Source organism: Chrysemys picta, chromosome 9, assembly GCF_011386835.1.
Source record: "Chrysemys picta bellii isolate R12L10 chromosome 9, ASM1138683v2, whole genome shotgun sequence".
Classification (NCBI taxonomy): domain Eukaryota; kingdom Metazoa; phylum Chordata; order Testudines; family Emydidae; genus Chrysemys; species Chrysemys picta.
In genome coordinates, this window is record NC_088799.1 from 76,647,991 (window position 1) to 76,672,505 (window position 24,515).

Here is a 24,515-nt window from a genome sequence, read left to right on the forward strand (position 1 = left end):
GGCTAGGAAGAAACATTCCCTGTAGAAGGTCATTCTGCAGTGAAATACAGGCTTTCTTGCACCATCTTCTGAACCATCTAGCTTTGGGCACTATTGTAAACAAGATACTAGACTAGATGGAGCACTGGTCTGATACATTAGAGCAACTTCTAAGCTGACAACGTTCTCTGAGTAAATATAACACTTTGACTTACATAAGTTCCATGATTTGGTGATTTAAACATTTCCCCTCAAAACATTGGTGTAGTGTATCCTTTCCCCTCACTATTAGTTGTTCACTCTGTAAGATATTCAGATGTTTTCTGAGTTTGTTTAGGAGGGGAAGGGATGCGGATAGAAATTTTGACTTTTTTTCCCCTTAGCTATTAGTGACACTTCACAGTTTGAGGGGTTTTGGCAAAATAATAGCCAAGTGACTTCTTCCTGGTAATACCCAGTCTGTGCCAATCCTAACCAGTGCTGCTTAACGCATGCATCTAGCCCCATATGATTCTTTCCTGGCTCTCTTAACTGCTCCTCATACCATCCTAGTTCTCTTCCTGATCCTCTCACCACCTTGCCAACTTCACGTCTTCTCACCTGCCCATTTCTAATGCCCTTGTGGCTCTTCTCATCATTCTCTAGCTATGTCACCATTCTCCCATGCTCCCTGATTCTCCCACAGTTCTCATGCTTCTTTGGGACTCCAGTACGGTCCATTTTATAATGCTTTAATGTTGCCCCTGATCCTCTTTGACACTCCATTGGTCCTTTGTGCAAGCCTCAATCACTTTTGCACACACCACTTAGCCAGCACTCCTCCAAAATCAATACGCATCTCAGACTCAATCTTACAAAGAAATGAATATAGGTCAGAATCATGGCTTTAATTTTGTGCATAACTTCTATTGCCCAATGTGCTAGGACTGTCCAGATAATGCTGGGGTACATCTCCTTCCCTTCTTTATTTTTCAACATAGCCCTCTTTTTTTTTTCTTCTTCAAATGCAAGAGGGTAAGATTAATTAATCTGATTCATCAGAGTAGATGAGGAAATACACAAAACTCTGTCTCCAAGCCCAAAATGAATAGTTTCATTTCTATTAAAGCAGGAGCAGTCCAACAACTAGTTTTAGAAGCAACATATCCCATATTTTCAGAGAAGCATGTTAAAAAAAACTTAGCGCGAAGGACGCGGGTGGGGATGTTTCAATGTCTAAAGCTGTTCAGTTTGTAAAGGACTAAAAGGAAATATAACAGAAGTATGTAAAATAGTGACTATTGTAGAGAAGGTCAGCTTTTCTCATTTATACCCTGTCCTATTAATACAGGAACAAAAGGCCCCCACAGCTGCTCTTTGGGACCCAAAAAACTTGCAACTATCCCTGATTTTGGGGATTTTACAAATCATCAAGCGTAAGATCTGTTTTTATCACCCCCCTTCAAAACTGATGGGTCAGTCATGAGCCCCCACAACCTCTGGGACTCCTTGAATCCATGGATGCAGGTGCCTCTGGTTTCAGAAAGACCACAAAGCCATTCGAAATGGGTGGGAGTGCTAATGGCTTCCAATGGCATTTGGACCACATCAAGCTCCTTCCTGTCTGATAGCCAGTTGCTTGCACATAAGATGCTTCCTCTGCTTACCTTCTGGGCATCTATCTTCCATTTTTATTATAGTTTTATACTGCTGTCTATCATTGTAGTATCTGATCACCTTCCATGTAAAATCGATTACCAATAGCAAAGTCCCTACTAGACTTTCTGGAGTCATTGCTCTTCACTCTTTTGGTGCCGGTGAGGGGGGTGGATGGGTGAGTAATATAAGCTCTGTGTGCAGTGGCATTATGGTTTTGGTTTTGGGGTGGGAGGGGGAGTTTAGGGCAGCCATTGAGGGATGTTAGTGATGAAACATGTTTTCGCAGAATAAGCATTGGGTCTAAAAGAGGAATTAATGCATTTGGAGCCTGACTGAAACTGGTTAAGTTTGGCAAGGGAAAAAAATTGCATTGACCCTCAGAAAAATACTAGGGTCAACTCAGAATACCCAATGAAACTTAAAGGTAACCTATTTAAAACAGGAAATACTTTTCTACCCAATGTACAATTAACAATAGAAGTCACTACCACATGAAACAGTGAAGCAAACAGTTTGGTGAGATTTGAAAGAGAACAGACACTACCGTGCCCAGTAACACTAGCTGGGATCAATAGTCTTCATCCTCATATATTAGGGTATAAACTGATCATCAGTTAGAGGTCAGCAAGAAATTTCTGGCCACCATTTAGGTTTCATGATTTCCTGTGAAACATGCAGCATTAGTCCATGCTAGAGACGTGATAGTGGATTAAATGAACCATGGGCAGATTCCAATATGGCAATCGCTATGTGATATATAGATTTGTACTACCAGTGGCTTAAGTTTGCACCACTTATCCATTCCTTTTGCTCCTATTAACAAAGGAATGAATTAATATTCTACTGTTTTTGTATTTTTATTGCAAATTTTGCCTTTAGAATGGATTCATGTTTTGCCATTTTCTGTTCTCGTTACTATGTTTGTTATGAGAACGAGATATCATAACTTTAATGCCCAGGATAGTCTGTGAAACACTATAAACGTTTAATAGACTCATAAACACAGACTTTAACCTTTTCAATATTCTGTATTTTGATTGGCTACCCATTCCACTTCATCCCTACAGGTTACCAAGGCTGTAAACAGGAAGAATGGGAATGGCTAGTGAATCAAACAGCAGAAATACTGAAAAGGTCAAAGTAGTGCAGTTTACTATTATCTTCCTCGGAATATATGAGGCGTTACAATTCTGATACCACATTCTTGTGACTTAGATTGTGGCAAGAAGAAAAAATGGGACAAAATAAATCTGTTCTTAAGACAATCATTATAATGTGGATGGAAAATAGAACATACTTAACTCATTTTCCTTTACCAGTGTTCTGGTGGTGCTAGGTTTCTGCACCTCCCTTTCATGGCTTGTCATGTACTGGACAAAAAGCAAACCTGCAATTTCAGAACAAATACTTTATTTTTGGTTATGGAACTGGGAATGCTTCTCCAAATGTTGGCTGAGTGCTAAAATTCAGCATCCTTTTATTCTACATAGCTCATTTCATATAAAATATCCTAGTACTTTTTCAGTCAAGGATTACAAAAAAAAGTTATGCAGTGGAAACATACACAGTGAATTTGAGCCCCAGGTGGACTCTAAATTGAAATAAATTGACATTGGTGCACAGTATGGCAAATGGACAAAATACCATCTATACCAGGCAATACAGACCTTTATTTTCAATCAGACATGAAGACTAAGGTACTGTAACAGGCATTCTGTTTTATTAAATTGGCTATGGATTGCTACTCATGCTATTTTTGTCCATGGAACAATTTCTGAAGCCATCTAATATTATCCCTGTTTAGGAAAGAAAAGACACTCTGACAGCAGGTGAAGCAGTGAATGTGTTGGTGAACTCTCTTTGGAGGTAAGGTGGAGCATAGTAAATGGGTTGAGGGGGACAGAGGAAACAAACAACTCATCTCAGGTTTACTATAAGGTTTTGAGATGATGGATTTAATCCCTATATTTCTAAATACAAACAAAGCTATGCTGTCAGATATGGGATAACAGAGAGCACAAGAAGGTGAAAACACCATTTGGTTTGTATTTCAACAATAAATTAAAAATGGCAAATATTAAACATTCTTAACTTGAGTTACTGTAAACTTATGTCACTTATGCAACTTCTTGCACATCTTGTTTTACCAAATGCATATTTAAAGAAAAAGTTTCTTTCATACCTACCCTCTGCATCCTGATTTTGGTCTGAGCCATCTCCTGTAGTTTCAGTTCTGGACTGCGTTCAAAACCCAAAGACAACTGTTTTCTAATTTCAGTACAAATGTGACTGAAATAATGGCTAATTGTACAAGATTTCTACCATTTTACACTGAAAGCTCAAAAAACCCATATTGCAAATTTCTGGCATCCTAGTCCTGGTAAGTCTTTGAACCTGAACTCTTATTCTAAACCTGCTCCAGATACAAACACAGCAGCTTCAACCCATCTCATGAGCAATGCAGTTACCTTCTACTAATGCTGATCAAACCTTTTATATCGAGAGGGAATGAATAATGGTGTGATATAAAGTGTGTATTTTTATACAAACAGATTTTGTTACATTATACAATAATTTCATCACATTTCACCAACGATCTCTTCTACTTATAGTCAAGTGAGTTCTGTGTTGTTTGCCTGCCTGTCAAAGATGGAGTTTGCACTCCCAGAATTCCCACTGAAGTTATGAGGACTTTTGGGAGTGTATGTGATACAGAATTTGGACCCCATATGTTGTGTATATATATGTCATCCTTGCATGTTTGTTTGGTTCGACTAGTATTACCCATTATGGGATTTTTTTACTCCATTTAAAGGTATGTCAATGGAAAGAGCTGGACTCTGCAGTTTTTCTCAGGCAGAACTCCCATGGGTTAAAATTGGGATTTCCTTTATGGAGATGTCCAATAAAATGTAATAGGGATTAAACAGGCTATCATTCTCTATAGAAGTCTACAGATACTTAGAACCTTTCTGTGGGTTTAGTGATCCACAAGAAATTTACAAATCCACTTGTACAAGCCACATTTCTGTCAAAAATAGGTCAAAATAGCCAATGTATTTATAAAGTTTGAATGATGCAAACAGAGAGAAGATGAATAATGTAATTTTCAACAGTGTGAGGTTTTTAGTTGTTAGCAACTGTATTATAAGGACCTAAAAGAGAACACTTAGCTCTTAATTCTCAACAGGTTTCTGAAATATGGAACTGTTTTTTAATTTTAATATTACTTTTTTGCCATATTGTACCATAGCAAAAATGTCATGCAATGAGATCCATTGGTTTTCCACAGTAATTGCACAGAATTTCTGTTTTGGTGTATGATTCCCAACACCTGCTGGTGGGCTTTCAGTTTGGTTTAACCAGATCACAAGTTACTAGCTGAAGATATGTGCAACAGAGACTGATCCTTTAATCCAGACAGAACTACAAAACCTTCCACACTGCTCATATTACCTGCCATTTGCCCTAAGTCTGAAATGGAAGAGAAGTTAAGAGTTAAGATGGTTATTTATCCTTCAATATTTTATGGTCAGTGAGATCTGTGGGAGGGAGCTATTTTAAAGGCCAACAGTAAATATGAAAACCAAAACTTCCTGCTTTGAGACTAAAGGGAAAATAATTGTCAGATCTAAAATAGCAGAAATTGTACATTGGATAAATATTATTTGTTCTTGGGATGCAGAAGTCAAAGACTTGCATCATTAAAAAAAACAATCTAATGGCAGAATAATAGTGACTTTTTTGGTTGTGTAATAGTAGTGAACAATGTCCCATAATAAAAGAAGCTGTTTCTAGATTCTGCATTTATTTTTTGAAATATTTTTGAGTATTTTAAAATGTACTTTTGCACAGCCCAACTTTTAACTGCTGTTTTCATGCTGCTGCATCCTGTCACTTTCTAATATGCAATTGACCAGGAATAGTGCAGAGCTCCAGAGCTAGAATCATGAAGATCAATATCACAGTAAGAAGGGGTGGGCATGAACAAAATGTATCAGTAGCTTCTTAGCTTATTGTTGACGGGCTTTAAACAGGAAATATTCCTTCTATCCCTTTCCAAGCTTTAAACTGGTATTTACAATTTTAATCAAAGAATCTGATTTTGCAAACATGTACTATCAGGACAAGCGTGGTGCTTACTGTCAACGGGGCAATGATGGTTGTAAGCATTATGCCTAGTAGTGAGTGAGTGAAGGATTAGGCCTCACCTGTGCAGAGTCCCACTGAAATAAAGTGCTGTTGCATACGGTGTGCTGTGCATATACAGATCTCTTTGCAAGTTCTGTTTATCTAGGTTCTGGTACTGCACACATCACAGAGGTATCTAACCATCTAAGGTTGTAGTTTTATTTTAATTACTCACCCTATTTTCAAGGAGCTTAAAATTTGACCAAAAAATCAGCTTTGGGTGAAATTTGACATGTAAAATTGCATAATAGGTTCAAACCTCTCATTATTATTCCTTTTTAGCATATTAAAACAAAAGTTTATTTAGTTTGGCCATTTCCATAAGTTACAAGTTTAAAAAAATTGATGCTTACTGCTTTAAAAATGGTTTTGATTTTGGAATTATTTAGCATTTAGGCCATAGTATGGTCTAATTGCTTTTGATATTTAAAAAATAAAATTAAAAATAGCTGAGAGATGGTGATTTATAAATTGGCTGTTGCACATGTAAAGTAAATTGTATCCCGTAATCACTCTTAAGGATCTTAACTACAGCTATCACATATCCTAAATACGTAATTACTGTGGAGCCTTTCTCATCTATCGGGTACATAATACTTGTTGTAAGAAAGGGGGAAAATGCAAATTTTATGTCCTGATACAATCCTACCTACATGTTTGCAGGAACTTTATGCAAATGAGTAGTTCAAGGGGACTACTCACATGCGTAAAGATTGTGTATAATTTTTATAGAATGTGAACTTTTGCATCTGATCCTGCAAACATGCACATGAATTACTCCTAGTGGCATGGGTAATCACACTAAATTAAATGGGACTGCTCACAAGTTACCTGTGTGTGCTTCAGAATCAGACCCTTTAGCAAATAGATTGCAAACAGTCATCAGCTCCTATTACTGTGCCTTTCTTACCTTGTTGTGGGATGAGTGAAACATATATGCTAACTTCCATTTGTGGATCTGCTACTGATATCAGTGGCAGTTTTGCTATATGAATCCAGGGCATAATATGGTCAGATGATTTCACCCTGCTCTAGTTGAAGGTGTGGCATCGTTTCCATTAAAACACCCTCCCCCCCCCAAAAAAAACCCCTAAACGTTTGATGTTCAAAGGTTTTTAAAGCTTCTTGGTCAAACTCAGTCTAAGTGTGAACCCACTTCATATCCTGAATTAGCTCTAGAGTAATTCTACAGTAAAGTGAGACACTGGCCCTAGCTCTCAGTGATTTTGCTTTAAAGTGACCAGTTTGATAAATGATGTCCTTCCTAAAAGAGAGGACAACACTGCTACCGTGGGAACATTTAAAATTGAAATTTTAAAAAGTGTCAGATTTTCTTCTTTTCAAATTACATAAAAAAGGCAATTCAACCACAAAATTATTAAAATATGGTTAAGGGTCTCTATTAAAATCACAAAAGCAAGGAAATTCAGTCTTACCACTGAAATATATTTTTCAGTCTATTCTTCTTTGGGCTATATGAGGTATTTAAGCACTAAATTAATGTCTTCCCTTAATGCTCGTGGCGGTGAAGAATACCGCTTAAAAAGTGGGAGCGATGCCTGTGTGGTGACTGCAGGAGCAAAGCCAATTCTGCTCTCAAAAGAGGGCAAAGTGATTCAACCCAATTCTGCCCTCAGTTATGCTGGTGTAAATCCAGAGTAATTCCAGTGGAATCAGGTGCTCAAGTACCATGGTGATTGGCAGCCTTATAGAAGCTAACATAGGTTCTGGTTTTACACTGGTACAACTGAGAACAAATTATGGACCTTCTCTTATACTCATGCCAAAACAAACAAACAAACAAACAAAAAAACATGAGGAAGCATATAGGTAACTTCCCAAATACAGGATTTCAGGGCTGATTGATTCTTAGATTTTAATCTTAACTTTGTCTTTCCTTGTTATTGGTTTATCACACCTTTAGCATTAGTCAGGCACCATATGTATGTTTATGAATAGGGAAGTATACTTGGGTTTGATTATTTTTTCCAGAAGGCTTTAGCTCCTCAACTCCATTTGGAAGTTAATGGAAGCTGTGGGTGCTCAGCATCTCTGAAAATCAGGGGTGTGTGTATGTGTATGAGAATAGAGGAGAGGACAGTGATCTATACTTAACATAAGAGGGCACAAAAGAGTTTCATTTTGCTCAGAGGGATACTAAATTAGAGAGGGAATGGGGAGCAGAATTTTTATTTTCTTTGTGGATTTGCCTTGCTTGTGATTCTCCACTCACCCCCTCCCTCTGTATATAACAATCTTTAAAACACGTTTGTTTACATTTTATTCTTTCCGTGTATCCATTTTGCCTATCAACAGCAACTCTAGGTGTATGGACAATTACAAAAACAAAACAAAAGCCCTCAACCATACAATAATGAAATACACACAGCATCCAAATGATCCTACCAGGACCCAATTCCAGCTAGAACCTTCCACTCTGAACCAACACCCTTTTGAAAAGCATTACCCCGTAGGGCTCTGAACTATAATAGTCATCATAATCACCTAAAGTATTTATTGATCTCAAAGGCTTTTCTTAAGAGTCCGTATTGGTGGTATTTAAAAAATATTTCAGTGTGTGTCCAGTTGTGACTAATTTAGTACACAGGCTACTTTGTATATTTTCCATCTTTTCTTGTATTGGGGGGGGAGGGGAGGTGGGGCAGGATATGAGAAATGTAATGACTTTGTAATTGTTTATGCTCTGGTTTTCAGTCCTTTTTAAATAGTTAAAAACTATGGTCCACAGTTCTGAAACACTCAGTCAACATGAGTGCTTTTCTGAGTAGCCAGATTTAAGCCAATAGGAATACTCATATAGGTTACTCATACAGGTTAGTGTTTGCAGGAGGCCTATGATTCGATCAAGGGCCTTACTGATCTTACAGTCATTACTCAGCAACATGACCATTGTCTTCTCATATGGGACTTTGGCCTAATGAATGCAGACCACTTTGAAAGCAATGGGAGGTTTGTCATTGACTTCAGTGGGAACAGGATCAGGCCCCAAAACTGTGATCTCTAGTGCAGGGTCAGTAGTTAAAAGATTGAACTGTTTTCAAAAATGTATTCCTACGATTGGAAAGAAAAAATAATTGCACATTGTCTACACTCCAAACCCCTCTTTTTAATAAATTCAGGATTTTCTGTTTGTAGCCTGAGTGGAGTCAGGGTAGCAGCAGCAGCCTGAGATGTGGACAAATGGAAATCTATGAATGCTAAATACTTTCCAGGGAACAGTGCTTGGTTTATTAAAGACAAACACAGCTCCCTCCTAGCGTTGGTGCTACTCTCTCTCTCTCTCTCTAAAGGCTTGGTGCAGCTTGTCAAAGGAGGTATTTCTCTCTTTCCCCTCCACTTCCCCCCTTAACCTATATATAGGACTGTTGTATTTTTTCTTCCAGCTTAGGTTGAGAGACTATATCTAGAATTGTATTAGCAATTCAGCTAGGCTTTGTTTGCCATTGTCTAGCCATTCCTACCTCCCTTACTCTCACCCAAGACTTATTTTGCTCCTATGGCTCTGATCAGGTGTTGAGGATGTAGCTTTTCAGTTTCACCCCATTAGATATGATTAACTAGTATTGTTCTTTTTCAATACTCCACTTCTTGTTCAGATGGGACAGAGCCCCAGTAATATGAACCTGAAGTAATCTGAATCCAAAGCTGCCTCCCTGGCAAGGGCCATCCGCAGAGGCATCAGTGCAACTAAGATTCAGTCCCAGGCATCTCTTTCACGTGGCTTCTAGGGGAAATGGGGAGGGTGAGAACATGGGGCTGTGTGGCAAGAAATATGTAACAAAAGAAACTTCATTCATGTTATTTCCTGCTGTTCCGGGGGGAGGGGGGAGATAGATTCATCATCCTCCTTGTATCAGTTTGCTTTTATGAAATTTTTTTTAATCTGTTCACTATATTGAAGTCTGGATTAAATAAATTTAAGAAAGAACGTACACTCACACAATTGGCCCCTACTTTGCCATCAACCAAGTGATACAATGGTATTTACTGTAAACCTAAAGAAGGATCAGCCTCTCCACTAGGGTGTATATATTGTGTACATACACTAGATCGGTATGGTGTGTACATACATCTTATGTACAGTGTGTATCTATATAAAACATTTGTATTTAGCTATTTCTAGAGAGAGTATTAATGTAGGATACAACTGCAACATATTAGACGATCAGAAAAAGGTAGGTCTACTGTTCCTAGGAAAAGTTACCTTTTTAAAATGATTATATTCTCTTCGTCTTTCCAACAACCGTCACTACTTCACAGCTACAGAATAAGATCCCATACTTTCAAAAATACGAACAGCCCTCAAGTGTAATTCGTAATGTGTCCCCATGTGGAGTGGGTATACACATATGTATAATACACACACCCCACAATCAAGTTCCATATTTTTCCATCGGTGTCAGTTAAATCCCTATCGCTACCTATAAATCTTCCTTAGGGCGAGGAGAAAAACCAAACAGCCATTCCAGCATTTCCCCCAGAAACGCGCTGTCTCGAAACCCTAGCCCAGCTGGGCTGCAGGAGGAGCAGGCAATGCCTCCATATTGCACCATCAACTACACACAACCCCAGCTAGGCAGCGGCCCTCCGGAGAGCCAAGCGCTTCTCCGGCTGGAGAACACTGCGAAAGGACGGACCAGACCGTTCCGAACGGAGACAAGAGGTGACGAGAAACCCGCTGAGCTGGGTTCAAGGAGTTGCTAGTAGATTTGTGCCTATTGCCCGGGGCGGGGAGAGTTCAAACCCAAACAAAACAAAACAAAACCCCTCGGCTTTTCAGTGAATCTCCTTCCAGAAGCTTTGGGGGTCCTGAAATACCGGGATCGCTATTAAACCCCAAATAGAAGATTAAATGATCATAATAAATAGGGTCTAAAACGAGCCAAAGGCCGGAGCTGAGGTTTGTTTTAAATGTCCCAGTTTATACACCACGCAAATAACGCAACATTTTTTTTGTAAAAATGTTTATTTAAACCTTTTTTTTTCCTTTTACAACAATAAAATATTGCGTCAATATAAACCCCTGGACTAAAACTGGTCGACGATCAAACATTACAGCGAATCGTGTATTTTTAATTTTTTTTACACCCATTTCGGCTTTTGGAAACCATTTTTTTTAAACATAACGTGGAATTTATTGAAAATAAATAATCGTTGGCAACGGCAATAGGCAATTTTGAATAAAATAGTTGAAAAAAGCAACCTTTAATGAAAATAGCGTTTATTATACATCAGTTACTAAATGAATAAACTAAATGATCTGTCTTTAAATTAATAACTTCCAAAAAACGTTTAATATACAAAACTGTACAGGTATAAAGTTGGCAGAAATAGTCAGGTCCTCAGTGTCGAGATTTTAGCGCTTACTGAAAAATACTTGAAAAATATAAATGTCAAAATGAAAATCTTAATGTTGGGGAGGAGGGGGGGAGGATCCGGGGAGCGAGGTAATGCAATTTGCCAATATATCTGCAGCTTCAGGGATGCAAAGCGGCAGCAGGGTCAACATGGGCCTTCCGTCCTAGCTACCAGTATGTCTCCCCTCCCAGAGCTCAGCCAAAAACTGCGGGAGGCAGGGCTGGCTTGCCTTTAAGTAGTATGGTTTTGTGTGTGGGTCTCCAGATAGCGAGCTGTGTGTGCGAGTGTATAAATAACACAATATTATATACACACGCACACAACCAGGCGAGAGTATCCCGCCTCTATGGAGACAGTCATTTTACAGTGTGTTTGGATCAATATTTGTGTATTGTGTGTGTTTAGAATGTGTGATTTTCCGTGTGTGTGTGTGTAGCTGGATATATACACACACGTCTGTATACACTCACACATATATAGTATGTATATACATATTTACACACATACATACTACATATCTGTGTACACACACAGAATACATCTCTACTGAAGGCTGGGAAGAAGGGAAGAATACAGCACCGCTCCTTCATATGCCAGAAAAAATGGTTACACTTTTTTAGCATTTTTATTCACTTGCCTTTTTTGTTTATTTGTTTAATAAAAAGCTTTTCAACAAATCTAGCATTTCCCTGTGAGACGAAAATAAGCTCAGCATGAAACAAAGGCGGGCATTTCCCCGAAATTCATTGAGATACCTCAGAATCCCTCTTTAATATTGAAACAAAAATACAGAGAAACTGATTTCTGAAGCCAAAGCGCAGAATTATTAAGGTGTTTTACTACAGACCTTCGCAGTCTGCCGCGGATCAGAAGCCCAACACGTTTTCAGAAAGAAAAGAAGGGACAAATCCTTTATTTTAGTTGCAATGCTTAATTTCAGATCTCTTTTTTTTTCCTCCGTGGAGGAGGGAAGAGGGAGTCGGGGGATTTATTTCGGAATTTCAATCTGAACCATGTCGTGGTTTTAGGAAGTTATTTGAAAAGAAGGAAAAGCTGCAACAAAATCAGTCTGTTTTGTTATTCTTCACAACGTGCAAGCGGCAGTCAGCTGTGTTACAGTCAAAGGAGGCACAACTTCCTGCCTTTGGGGTGCAGAAAGGGGACCCCACTCCTCTAGTATGGAATTTGGGGGAATGAAGGGAAGCGAAGGGAAGTACCCCTTCTCCCCACTACAGTAACAGTGATATGCCCAATACATGGGGGGGGGGGGGGATGATGACTGATCAATTCGGTACAAATTATGCCACAAATATTGTGTACAGTTTGTAGTAAAACACCTCAGACATTTAAAAACGCTATATAAGTCTTTAAAAATGCAAAACTAGTCTATTGTAAAACAGATTCACCTGAAATACAGCTGATATAACCAAGGCGCTGGAAGGTTATTCATAGGCACACATCTGTCTTTTTTTTTCTTTTCTTCCTAGTGGAGACCGAAAACAAACCTTGTTTGATAGTAAACAATATGTACTGATCAGCGAAAAGGTTTGAGAGAAAATATTGCCCAGGAGGAAGAGCAGGAAGCCCCATGCTCTAAGTCTTCGAGTATTTGTTTTTGTTTCCTCTTTAAGCATAAGTTAAAACCCTCTTAGAAAATCCGCGCTGTTCCCAGTCCTGTCTGCGAGCCGAGCCCTATAGTCAAAGATCATGGCAGGATGTGTCTGTTTTCACGTTATGAGAATAAACCTCGTGCTGCTGCTGATCCCCTGGTGGAGTCATTCTTTTCTCTTTTTGTCTTCTGTTACAAAACCAGACACGCACCACTTCTTTCTCCAACTGCAGGCTGTCTGCCAAGGAGGAGATCTCTTGGGCTGCAGGTTTGGGACATTTAAGAAAATGAGTTTCCAAAACCCCTTTGACACTCACCTCTATCGAGGTTCTCTTCTTTCTTTTCCTGCCTTGGGCTGCTATTTTGTCAATACTAGTCGGGCTGCCGGTAGATGAATCTGCCTCTTCTAGCCACTTGTTTAGCAGCGGTTTCAGTTTGCACATGTTCTTAAAGCTGAGCTGCAGAGCCTCAAACCTGCAGATAGTAGTCTGGGAGAAAACATTGCCATAGAGAGTCCCTAGTGCTAAGCCAACGTCTGCTTGAGTGAATCCCAACTTGATTCTCCTTTGTTTGAACTGCTTTGCAAACTGTTCCAACTCATCTGATGTCGGCGTCTCCTCGTCAGAGTGATCCTGACAGTGATGGGAGCCTATATCTCCATGATCTGCGGTGTCCCTCAGCACTGGGTGCAAGCTTTGGGTAGTGGCTGAGGCAGGAGGTGGTGTTAGACCCCCATGGTCCAACATGCCACTGACTGTGAAGCCAGGTTGCGAGTAGACATTAATAGGCTGTCCACTGGAGGTTATCGATGAGTTATGAGCTGGACTGGCTCCCCATGCGTTGGGATGATTTGTATGGGGCGAGTGGTGAGACACATGAGGCGACCTGTGATGGATGATTGCGCCAAGCTGGAGATCTTCTCTTCCTGGCTTCACGTCTTGCTGGTCGAGGGGGCTCGTCGCTAGCGTGGAGGACCACGGAGTCCCATCACTGAGGCTGGTCACCCAGTGGTGTCCGAGCGGATGCCCATTGCTAGGAACTCCCTGTAAGTAGTCACTTTGGAGAAGTTTTTGAGGGTTTCTGAAAGGACTCCCTTGCTGCATGCCCGCAGAGTCTGCATGGACTAAGGAGCTGGAACTGAGAATGCTGTAGGGATTAGAGGCAGCTGTGGCCATGGTTGGTGTAGATCCCCTACTAGTTATAATGTGGCAAAGGGAGCAGCTTCAGCCTTTGACATCTACCAGGCAAGGGAGCCAAATCAGCAACCACAGAGTTATTGGCAGCGCTGCTGGCCAATGACAGCATTTCATCTGTCGGGAAGCTTTGGCTGCGCCAATGAGGGGTGAAGAGGCAGGTCGCGCTGTCCAAATTAGGTTTGCGAAACCCAGGAGTTAAAGTGAGTCTGAAGCAGGAAGTGAATCAATCTTTAGGCTCCATTGGTTGCTGCTAGCTAGCTGTCCACGGTTCGTTTGTTTAACTCTTTCTTCACTGCATGCCAAGATTTGTTTTTAAGATCTTAGGGGAGGGGTGGGGGGATGACAGAGCATGGTTTAAATTTGTAGTGATTAATTCCAGGTACAGCAAAAACCAGAGGTTAAATGCCGGCACCGAAGACTGACAATCTATCCTTAGCACAGTTCATACGGACTCCCCAATCCGTCCAGCATTGTAAATGCAACATGAAGGTAATTGTAAGATGATAAACTATAGATTTATATACACAAAACACCCCACACACAAACAAAACACCCAAACAACCCCCCTCAGACACCTAAAAGCCACCACGTCTCAATCTTTACATTTAAGGTACATATCCTATAATCAGGAAAATTAATGAATATACCCCGCCCTAAAATAGGATTTAAAAACGAGTTAAAGGGAATATTTTCTAGAGGGCAGAGCTTTATTACAAATTTATTTTTTTATTTTGTTGTTTGTTAACCAACAGTCAAACTCTTCCCTGATTTAAATACAAATCTTACAAGCTAGTAATATCATTGTTATTCTCAAGTTTACCTCCCCGATCGTCTGGTCAATTGGGGTCCTTGCTTTTATGCCTATTACATGTCATTTCATATCAGCAGTTCGACAACTTCTAAATCCCACAGCCACTAAGCACTCCTTCTAGGACGACACACTTCTGCAAGGCTCCAAAATATGTACAATATATTTCCTCTTTCCGGATAATTTAGTTCACTGGGATACGTTTTGCCCATTTAGGAAATAAAAAGGTGCTTTCCAATATTTGTTTAAATAAATTATAATGATTTCTCTTCTCCATCAAAGTTTGAAATAGAAAAAGAAATTAATGAGGTGTATCTTCACTAAACACTATCCTAGGTATATGAATGTTATGTTGCTCTGTGCAAGAAAGAAAAGGGAAATATATTTTGGTGACCAGGCAAAACAATGAGAGTGTGTGAGAGAATGGGAAATGTTAAATTTTCTCTCAAGTTCAATTTCAAATCATCTGTAAGTTAGGGTGGGGGGAAAACATTGTGTTTCAGGCTTCCTCTTTCAAATGTTCTGCTAAGGAGTAGAGTTAGACAAATCTGGGTATTTCAGATTTCTTGTAGTGCTCAAGCAGAGAAAATTAAACACCTAATACCTTAGAAAATCTCTGAAGTTAAAAAATGACCTTTCCTTGCATAATTTTGGAGGTAACCTAGCTGCGTAATTATATTTGCACTTACAGAAGACTGCATCAGAGTTCCCTTATTGGTTTGAAATTCCATTAAATATATTGCAAGAGCTCCTAGGTTAAGCTTGATTTAAATTTGCATACATTTTCATATATTTAGCAGAAATAAAAGAAGGCTTGCAGCTACCAGAAAGTCATTAAGGCATTAGTTTCTCTGAGAAGACAGATCTGGAGAAAATTCAAGAAAATGAATCTCTTTCTCTATATATAAACAAGGTGAGCTTTCCTCTGATTCCTTCATAGCTAAGCAACATCAGTTTCTTCATAATAATAATAATAATAATAATAATAATTTCTCATCGAAGCCTAAACCAGCACATCTGATATTTGTAAATTTGAATGCAATTATTAAAAAGATGCATGTGGTAAATTGTTTGAAATAGATTTCGATATTTCTAAAAAATAAGTTATGGAGAAAGATGTTCATTTCCTCTGTGTTTTCTACCGAATTAGGAATGTGCTTTTACATAAAGGGCAATGCCATTCTTGTATTGATGGTGCTCCATTTTCAGGGTTTTCGCCGCTTTTAACCTAGATGTTTATTGTATTGTATCGATTTGTTTATTTTGAGGCCACTTTTGCAGCGAAGTGGGGTCCCTGCCCCCTTTGAGAGTTGCGGTGCTGTTGGTGACTGCCTCTAAAATCGAACTTCGGGAAACTTTTCAGGTGCAGGGGAGGCGGCTCGCTTGGAAAATCGTTGGAAAGCGTGTTGTGAAGGGTCAGTTGAGAGGTCAGAAGATGAAAAATGTCTCTGCAAAAGAGAACGATAGCCCCTTTGCCCATTTCAAAGCGACATTTCTGACGGCAAAATTCCTAGTCAGACTCCAGCCATTCAGACTGCGGTTGATCATATGTATGGAAAGATATGGAAATAGACTACACAAGACTTTTAACATAAATATTACCGGTGCCTGATGCCTGGTGGTGGTAGTGGGAGAGAACTAATACTATGTTATAAATGTAACTAAATTATTTAAAATTAATTTGCACTCTAGATTCTAAAATATTTTGTCCAGTCCTTCTGCTCTTGAAAATGAATGTTCAGATGAGCCGTTTAATTATAGTCGAGCCTTTAACGGGGAAATAAAACCCTGAATATCAGATTTTAATTTTTTTTTTAAATGTAACCAAGCCAGAAGCCAGCGCCATAACGGTGAGCTCCTAGTAGACTCCGATCTCGCCTATAGGAGAATATGCTTTATTTTAAAGTCTTTTTATCTGCATATAGTTAAATCTTCTTGCTGTTCTAACTAATCTGCTGGAGAGGGTTTCTTTAGCTCTTTCCTGTCAGTCTAACTTCCCAAGTGTAACAGATGCCGCTCTCAAGCGGTCCTTTCTGCTGCTTTTCTTTATTCAGCCTCGCATATTTCTCCCCATGATCTGGGTTTCCATAGAGAGAGGAATAAAAGGGGGACCATGGCCACAAATCCCCTGTCCCATGCAGAATAAAAGAGCCTTATTCAATAGACGACCCCGTCTGGACATGGGAGAAAAATAAGTACATGCAAAGCTACTGTTGCAAGAATTTGTAACTTATTTTTCATAGACTGAGACCCATTAAAGTACTAAAAGTTTGTGGGTCTGGACTCTGCTCTTCAGCTGTTTGGCTAGAGATGCCTTTTCACTCGAAAGATCCATGTTTACCCAACAAATAACTAGTTTTAATATTTTTTTTCTGCTAAATCTCTGCCATGAATAACAATAGCTCAAGGAGCCTGCCGTTTTGGGGAAGCTAGAAGTCGCTATAGAGAGAAACCACCATTGAAGTAGAGGAGCTGTAATTGTGTCGAGTCCACACACTTTCCAAAGTAAAAGGCAGGACCGTTGAGTTTCTCAGGTCACCTCAGTACATGGCTCAAACTTTCTTTCTGGTGGTTATTGGGCTGACGGCGGTACCAGCCAACAAAGCGTTAAATCAAAGTCTGCAGGGCGAGTGGATTTGCAACTCCTTGTTCTTGTGGGCACTTGTAATAAAGCTTGTCGTGGGCGCCTCTGTTAGAGGAGAGGAATGGCTCGCCAAAGCCAGGAAACACAGGTTTCCCTTTAAGAAGCGGTTACTGTAAAACAATGCGTGTGTGTGTGTGTTATAGCTATGTCTATAGACACATGTATATAGTCTAATTCGCTGACAGGAGCTATCCAAGGAGTACTGAGACTGGGTTTATTATCCTGGCAAGATTTGATTCTATTTTAGAGATGTTGCCATTATTCATCTGCAGGGGGAAAAGTGGTCTAGAAGGGGGTTCGTTTTGATTGTGTTTAATACAGCATGAAGCTCCAGGCGGTAAGCTCTGGCTCAGTGTCGTGACCCCTACATTGAAAACTTCACCTTCAACACAAGTTCACTTTAGAGACAGTTCGAGTTAGATTGGACTTGGTGGGAACAAGTTTACATTTCAAAACAGAATCAGACATAACGGGGCCTGGGGTATGGGAGGGACAAATTAACTGTTTCTTACATCAGGAGTGAAGTTTTTTAATTGTGTACCCTGAACCCCCGCTCACCAGATGGATAGCTGAAAACAGGCTACTGTACCTCCCGAGTTAGCCTTCTAAAAACCCTGCCTGCATGGGGGAAGGTAAGGAGGAAAAGGAGAATGTACAGAGTATTACCAGAAATTAGCCAATACCGACACAAGCCCAATTAATTCCCTTTTTGGGTCTCTGTTGGCTGTTCTTGAACGTGAGTAAATGCTGTGCTGCGAGGGAGACACCGCATAGTGCGATCTCAGCACCACTGCCAGGCGAAGGACAGACACTGCAAATTAAAATATTCCTAATGTAAGTTTTAACGCAACCCCCCCAAATCTCTAGGAACACGAGCCCTTCAGTAATAGCCCCAGCACTGACGGAGCATTGTTGTGGTGGGGGTTGGTTCTGCATTATGGACAGAGGATGGGGAGGGACAATAAAGCAAGTCACTGGCAGAGAAAACCACAAGGTAAATAACATTTGTATTCTAACCGCTGCATTCTCCAAATAGGTTTCATGCGACTCCTCGCCGCTCTGCTCGAGTCACCTGTTATTTTCACTGGTCCATTGTTAATGTCTGAGAAATGTACTTGCCGGCAAAAAGAAAACATGTTCATTTGTGCACCATCACGTCTTGTGAAGGTCACTGTGATTTTTGGCTTTGGTTAATTTGTAGCAGGTATTGTAGATAACATTTGGTTAATTTGCCATTTAGATAGAAAATATTCTGGAGAATCTCTCTAGAGTGCAAATGTTGACACTAGAACCTGTCTTGCCTTTTATTACAATCAGAGCATTTGAACGTCGGGTTTGTTGTTCTTAATCCAGAAATATGGGTGGTAAAAAAGGACCCAGATTTTTCGGGCTGAAGTCTTGAAATGTTTGTGAGGCTCCGGTACACAGTATTTTGAAGTGGGCGGATCAGTTTCTCAGACGTCTGTAAGTCGGTTATTTACCTCTACACCAGTTTTTAAGGTCACGTAAAGAATGGCGTAGAGATTTTTTAAGGTCACACGGAGCTGCACACAATTGCAGTCCCCTTCCCCTTTCCGTATGCACTTTTCTGATACTGTGATCATTCGAATATATGTCTGTGTGCGTCTGTCTGTGATGATTTCATAGTTAATTGAGATTCTGAGATTTTTTTAACGTGTGTTCAACACACCTTCCAAACCTATGTAAGTCCTCAATTTCGATCTTTTCTTAGCAGTGTAAATGTGTAGGCAATAATGACCATATACACTTAAAGAAACAGAAACTAATTCAGTCTCAAAATCAAAAGCCACGTTGTGCATATTTTAAAAATAATTACAATTCAATTCCTTTTTATACCGATTTCTGTTCAGGAATGCTTGCAACAAAATGGATTGGATCTGAAAATGCACTAAATGGTACACTATTTAACCTCTGCTGACTAATGGGACATCGAAGACAAATAGCTCTCTTCCTCGGATGACAAATACCTGTATTGGTGTTTATTAGCTCGCCGAATAATTTCAGTTTGATTTTTTTTTGGCTGTTCATTTCTCCAGCTTTATCACTCCGCGTGCACATGATTCAATGGTACTGATGATCCAGAGACCTGTGTGTCTCTTGCACTTTGGAAGTACTTCATCATTCTGAGGATAATATATATTTATTGTCCAGTTGATTTTTTTTTCTGGAAGAGGAAATGTTTATGGTCCAATAGGAAGTTTATTCACTGTTACACGTACATTGGCGCAATCAATCCCGAAATGAGAATTGAACGTTCAAACCATATTAAGTATCTAAAAGGCATTTTTATCTAAAATGCATCCACAAGATGTGTGTTTTAAAAAAAATGTAGAGGGATGAGACATTGCTTGGTCATCTAAGACATTTCCTTTGCAGCTGAATGTTTGGTAGCAGCCTTGTTTGTTGCTTGTGTTAGTGGCTGTACGTTCACGTGTTTGGGATGTGCAGGGACTAGCATGAATCTGCCTTTGGCAAGAAACATGGCAATGAATCGGTGCAGAGAAAGGAGGCTGCAGAACCAAAACAAAGATTTCAGACAAGTGACAAATAAGAACGTAGCAGGGACGTCCACGGCGAACTCCTAGAGCTTCAGAGCTGTCTGTTTCCAAGGCACTCACAACCTGTTGTATAGGAGGGGGGTTCGGGTAATTGGGGGTCATTCCTTAGTTGGATTCCGGTTTATAACGGGTCCTTTGCAAACCCCACAAGGGGCGAGCTGGCGAGCAGTGCGTGGGGGCAAAAGAAGGATGAAACGTCTAGGCTTCTGGTGCAACTACTGGGCGAAGGGCAGTGTAAATGTTGGGGGGAGGGGCGGAGGGTGACTTGCAATGGGTTGCGCCTGGTGCCTGCAGCGCCTAGCTGCGGTAGCACAGCCCAGGCACCGGCTGCGCTTCCTTGCACCAGCCCAGCCTGCAGGAGCGGCCGGTGCGTGTCACCGTTTCCCCAGCACGCTGCTGCTGCCTCCCGGACGTGGAGCCGCCTCTCCGTGGAGGGCTCCTCTCCTTCCCGCTGCCCCGAGGGCCGCCGCCGCTCCCCCAGTCCCACTGACCAAGCGCTGCCCCGCTCTGTGCAGCCGGGAGGGGAAGGGCAGCAGCCTCCCGCGAACGCTGCTCTGAATGGGAGAAGCCCTCGGCGTAACGAGCCCGCATTTCCTATGGAGCGGAGCCTGCGGCCACGAACGAGTTAATCCTGGTCCTGTCAAGGGCAGCAGTGCCCAGACTTTGAGTTTAACCCACCTAATCTTCATGAAAGGAGCAATTTTCTTTCCTTGAACAACAAAGGCCACCAGTAAAACCCCGAGCTGCTGCAAACAGAACTTGTTTGCGATTTTAATAGAGCAAGATGATGCTCTGAAATGCAAATCTAGCAAGACTTCAGCCAACTGGAGAAAGACTTTTCTTTCCCGATTTCCAGTTTCTGTTACAGCCTCTGGATTTTTATTTGCCACTGAACTCTGATTAAATCCAATCAAGATTTCATTGCTCTCCCCTTTAAAATGAGAATCCTAGAGCTGAGATATACAGTACACTCCTATACATAGGGGATGCAGAGATGGACATATTGATCTCTCTAGTCTTGCTTTTCACTATCTCTTCATCCAGCTAATCGATCAGAGTGTGCACATATGAGGTGAATATATGTGTATATAGGACATAACATCTAGGCCAAGTGCATCTCTACAATTCTCTAGAATACACTTAGAAAGGGAAAATTAGATTTAATAAACATTTGGAAACAAATTCATCTGAACAAATGCAAAGCAGTATGAATAATAAGTTATACGCCAAAGGGCAAATACAAATGCAGAAGGATGAATAGATATGAGGTGGAAAAAATCAGTCTCTTCGCTGCTGAGGTTACAAGTTTGTAAATGTTATTGTTCCTTATGTTAAAAATAAAAATATCTAAATCCCTGAATGGAAAAGAAGAATGTAAGTAGGCGAATAAACACTGGAGAGAAGACTCTTTGTCAGCATCATAGGTGGGGATTGGATCTTCAAAGGCCTTTCTCTCAAGGAGTGAGTGCCCCTTTTGAAATATAACCCAGCCTATTTGCTAATTGGATCGAACCCACTGGCACGTCGGAAACAATTGGTACCAAGTGTTTCTCTCTCCTGCCCCCCAAAAATATGAAGAAGGAAAACCCAGTTCCGTGGGACCCTTTCAGGAATGTCCCCCTTAGTTCTAGTAACCTCGGCATGAATTTGGGGCTGTGAAGCGATTAGTCTTTGCCGTGCTTGGGAATTAAAAGCGGGAAGAACAAAAAATGCACTCTGCAAACTTTTAATGAAATTACTGGCGGTATCGATTTTATTTTTATTGGGCTTCAGACATTTTAAAGAATGTCCCTGGCGGTGGGGAGAGGGAGAGGGGAACAAAGCTGTCTGACCTCTATTGGACACTGAATTATTTCATATTTTAGAAAATAAACTGCGTATATTAAAAAAAATCTTAGAGATAAGGCGGCTCACTTGGAGGTTTGGAGACAATCTAATAAAGTTTGGGATTTATAGATGGAGAAACTACAGGAGTAGTTTTATAGGCCTTAGATATTCATCTGCAAATAAGATCTCGTATTCATCTAAGAGTTATCCGAATAGGAAACCAGCATAATCTCTGCTATGCGCATTAAGTGAGGTACCAGTCTGTTGTTGTCAGTTTTTTTAGGATTACTTTTGCAGGTCATTATTAATAACTTTTGCAAACGTCACCAGTAAGCGGTGCCTGTGAAATTCCATACAACTACTACCTTTCCAGGTTGTCACAGAGGAGAGAGCGCTTCTAAACCAATCGTTCTAGCCTGCTGCTACACATGGACACTACATTTTTAAAGCTCAATGTTCAAGTATTTTGGTTTGCTCCCTCTGCAAACTGTTTAGAAATTACTAGTAGTGGGTAAGTAAATTGCAAGTAAACCTAGTGAATTAGGATGATTCTCTATCACTTTAATTTATGTTTTATAGTTAGTTTAGCCTTCTGATTTGATTGCCTTAGTAATGTGAATTGCCTACAGCTGCTGATGATACAGCTTTAATTCTGTTTTAAAGGTCATGTAAACATGTGCCTGTAGCATAAGGAATGCAAATTCAATTCCCTTTTAATGCTTCCTCACATTCACTTCACAGCCTTCACCTAGAAAATTAGCCGGATTTAATATAAAACTGTTTAATGTTATGATTTCATTAAAATCCTCGTTCAATGCTCTACTCTTCCCTTTTCAGGCAAAGGGCAACTAAGTCCGCCTGCGCCTTGCGCTGCGTTGCTTACCACATGCCTCACGCAGCACCAACAGAAAACCACATATCGGCTAAGATCAATTTACCTTTCAGTTTCTTTACTAATAAAGACTCAACTTCATATTAGGCTTTGTTTGGCTGTAGGCAAACAACATACCCATAGAACCAGAGAATCCGGCAACACTGCAAATTATTGTCACAAAGGAGCCAGAGAATTATGGAGGTGTACATTTATTGCATGCTCCTGCACAGTTGTTTGTTTCTAGACGATCGTCATGAAAGTTTAGTCTTGAGAAGTATAAGTGCAACAAAATATTTGATTTCAAATGAGGCTGACTTGACAGTGGGGTACATAGTCTTTCCGAGTTAGTATGACGAGAAGCTGTGTAAAGATCCCAAGGTGGTAGGGTTACATATAAAATACCTGTGTCTTGAAGACAGACCTTTTCAAATTAATTTTTAAATACAGTGAACCCTCGAGTTCATGCAAGATTGCTTCATCATACTGCATTGAAAACTTTTCCAAAGGTTTTTAATTTTATTTTTCCTTTCTTTCTTCAGGGACTGTATACATTAGGCAGTGTAGTCTGTAAAGAGATACCAAGTAACTATTCTCCTTTTTTTCCAGCCTCTCATCTTCTCCACTATCTGGAGAGACTGGAGGAAAAAAGGGAACAATGTGTCTTTGCTTAAAAAAAAAGTGGGGGGATGTTTTCCCCTTCCACATCATCTTTACAGAAGAATATTGCTCTGGTTTTGTGGTACCTGCTTGCAAGCAATATTAAAACTGGAGGACTCCATCCATCATTAACCCTTTGTTAGGGGTTTGTCACTGAGTCATGCAAATTTTCTACCGGCTAAAGCTTTGGTAAAACTCAGCTCAACCGCCCGCCCCACTGTAGCTTTTTATAAAAATTTATTTGTCCAATTTCAACTCCCGAGCGTTACCAACCCCCCACCCCAGAATGTCACTACTACGGGGCCCTTCTGTGCGCCTCTAAAATAGCTTCGTTCATAAAGGACATTTGGGAAGAGATGAACCCCCATGATGGGATGATCTTTTAGTACTTTGCACCCCACATTTAATAGCCAACTTGGTACATGTAGGAAAGTGGCTTCTGTGCATAGGCACAGTTTCGTGAGGATTCTCACTAGCTACGTTTTAAAAATGGTCTCTTAACATGATAGTCCCAGTAGCATTATTTAACTATTTTAAGTGCCTTGAGTCTGTCATCTCTGACTCTGTCAGTTTGACTTTCATTTCTGGGATTTCTTTCTCTTGAAAGTGCCCATGAAAAACAAAGGAAATCAACACCTTGATTGACTCAACAGACTAACAGGCGCAGGTTCTTCAAAGTTAAGATTGATACTTTCTTTGATTGTATCTAGGTATCACAAGGATGCACCCCACCATACGGTATATCCCACAGTACCAGGAACAAAGGGAGCCAAATTTTACTCTTGCACCAGTCTAAATCCGGACTGGCTCCGCTGGAGTCCATGGAGTTGCTCCGAATTTCCGTTTCCATTTACAGAGTCTCGTCGTTGCGTTGTCTTGCTCCTGTGTCACAACCTCAATGTTACTTCTTTGTATTTTTGTTTTAAAATAGATCATAGTGCAAGTGTCAGTGATCTTATGGGGGCCTTTCCCACGAAAGGAAAGCCTCCCCATCCCCAAGAGGCGCCTATTACGACCTATGGATGTCTCCCAGGCTCGAGATTTTCCCAGAGCAGCAGAACTGATTCCTCCCCTGCCCAGTCTCGCTTCTTTAGTGTCCTGGGCACTAGTCATTCTTTTCTCACCACTGGCCTT

The 24,515-nt window shown here is 40.4% G+C and overlaps 1 protein-coding gene and 1 long non-coding RNA gene across 11 annotated transcripts in view; one reads left to right on the forward strand and one right to left on the reverse strand.

Moving 5' to 3' along the window:
* Positions 1-11,015: 11,015 nt before the first annotated feature.
* On the reverse strand, positions 11,016-14,088 carry POU3F4 (POU class 3 homeobox 4). Its single transcript, XM_005284543.5, has one exon. It carries the CDS (start codon positions 13,969-13,971, stop codon positions 12,886-12,888), a length of 1,086 nt encoding a protein of 361 aa, XP_005284600.1. The 5' UTR covers positions 13,972-14,088; the 3' UTR covers positions 11,016-12,885.
* Positions 14,089-15,600: 1,512 nt separating this feature from the next.
* LOC101935975 (uncharacterized) overlaps positions 15,601-24,515 on the forward strand; it is a 175,797-nt gene continuing 166,882 nt past the window's right edge. For all 10 annotated transcript variants that reach the window (XR_006175174.2, XR_006175169.2, XR_010590253.1 and 7 more), the window contains exon 1: positions 15,601-15,713. This is a non-coding gene — a long non-coding RNA (uncharacterized LOC101935975). The remainder of the gene's footprint in view (positions 15,714-24,515) is intronic.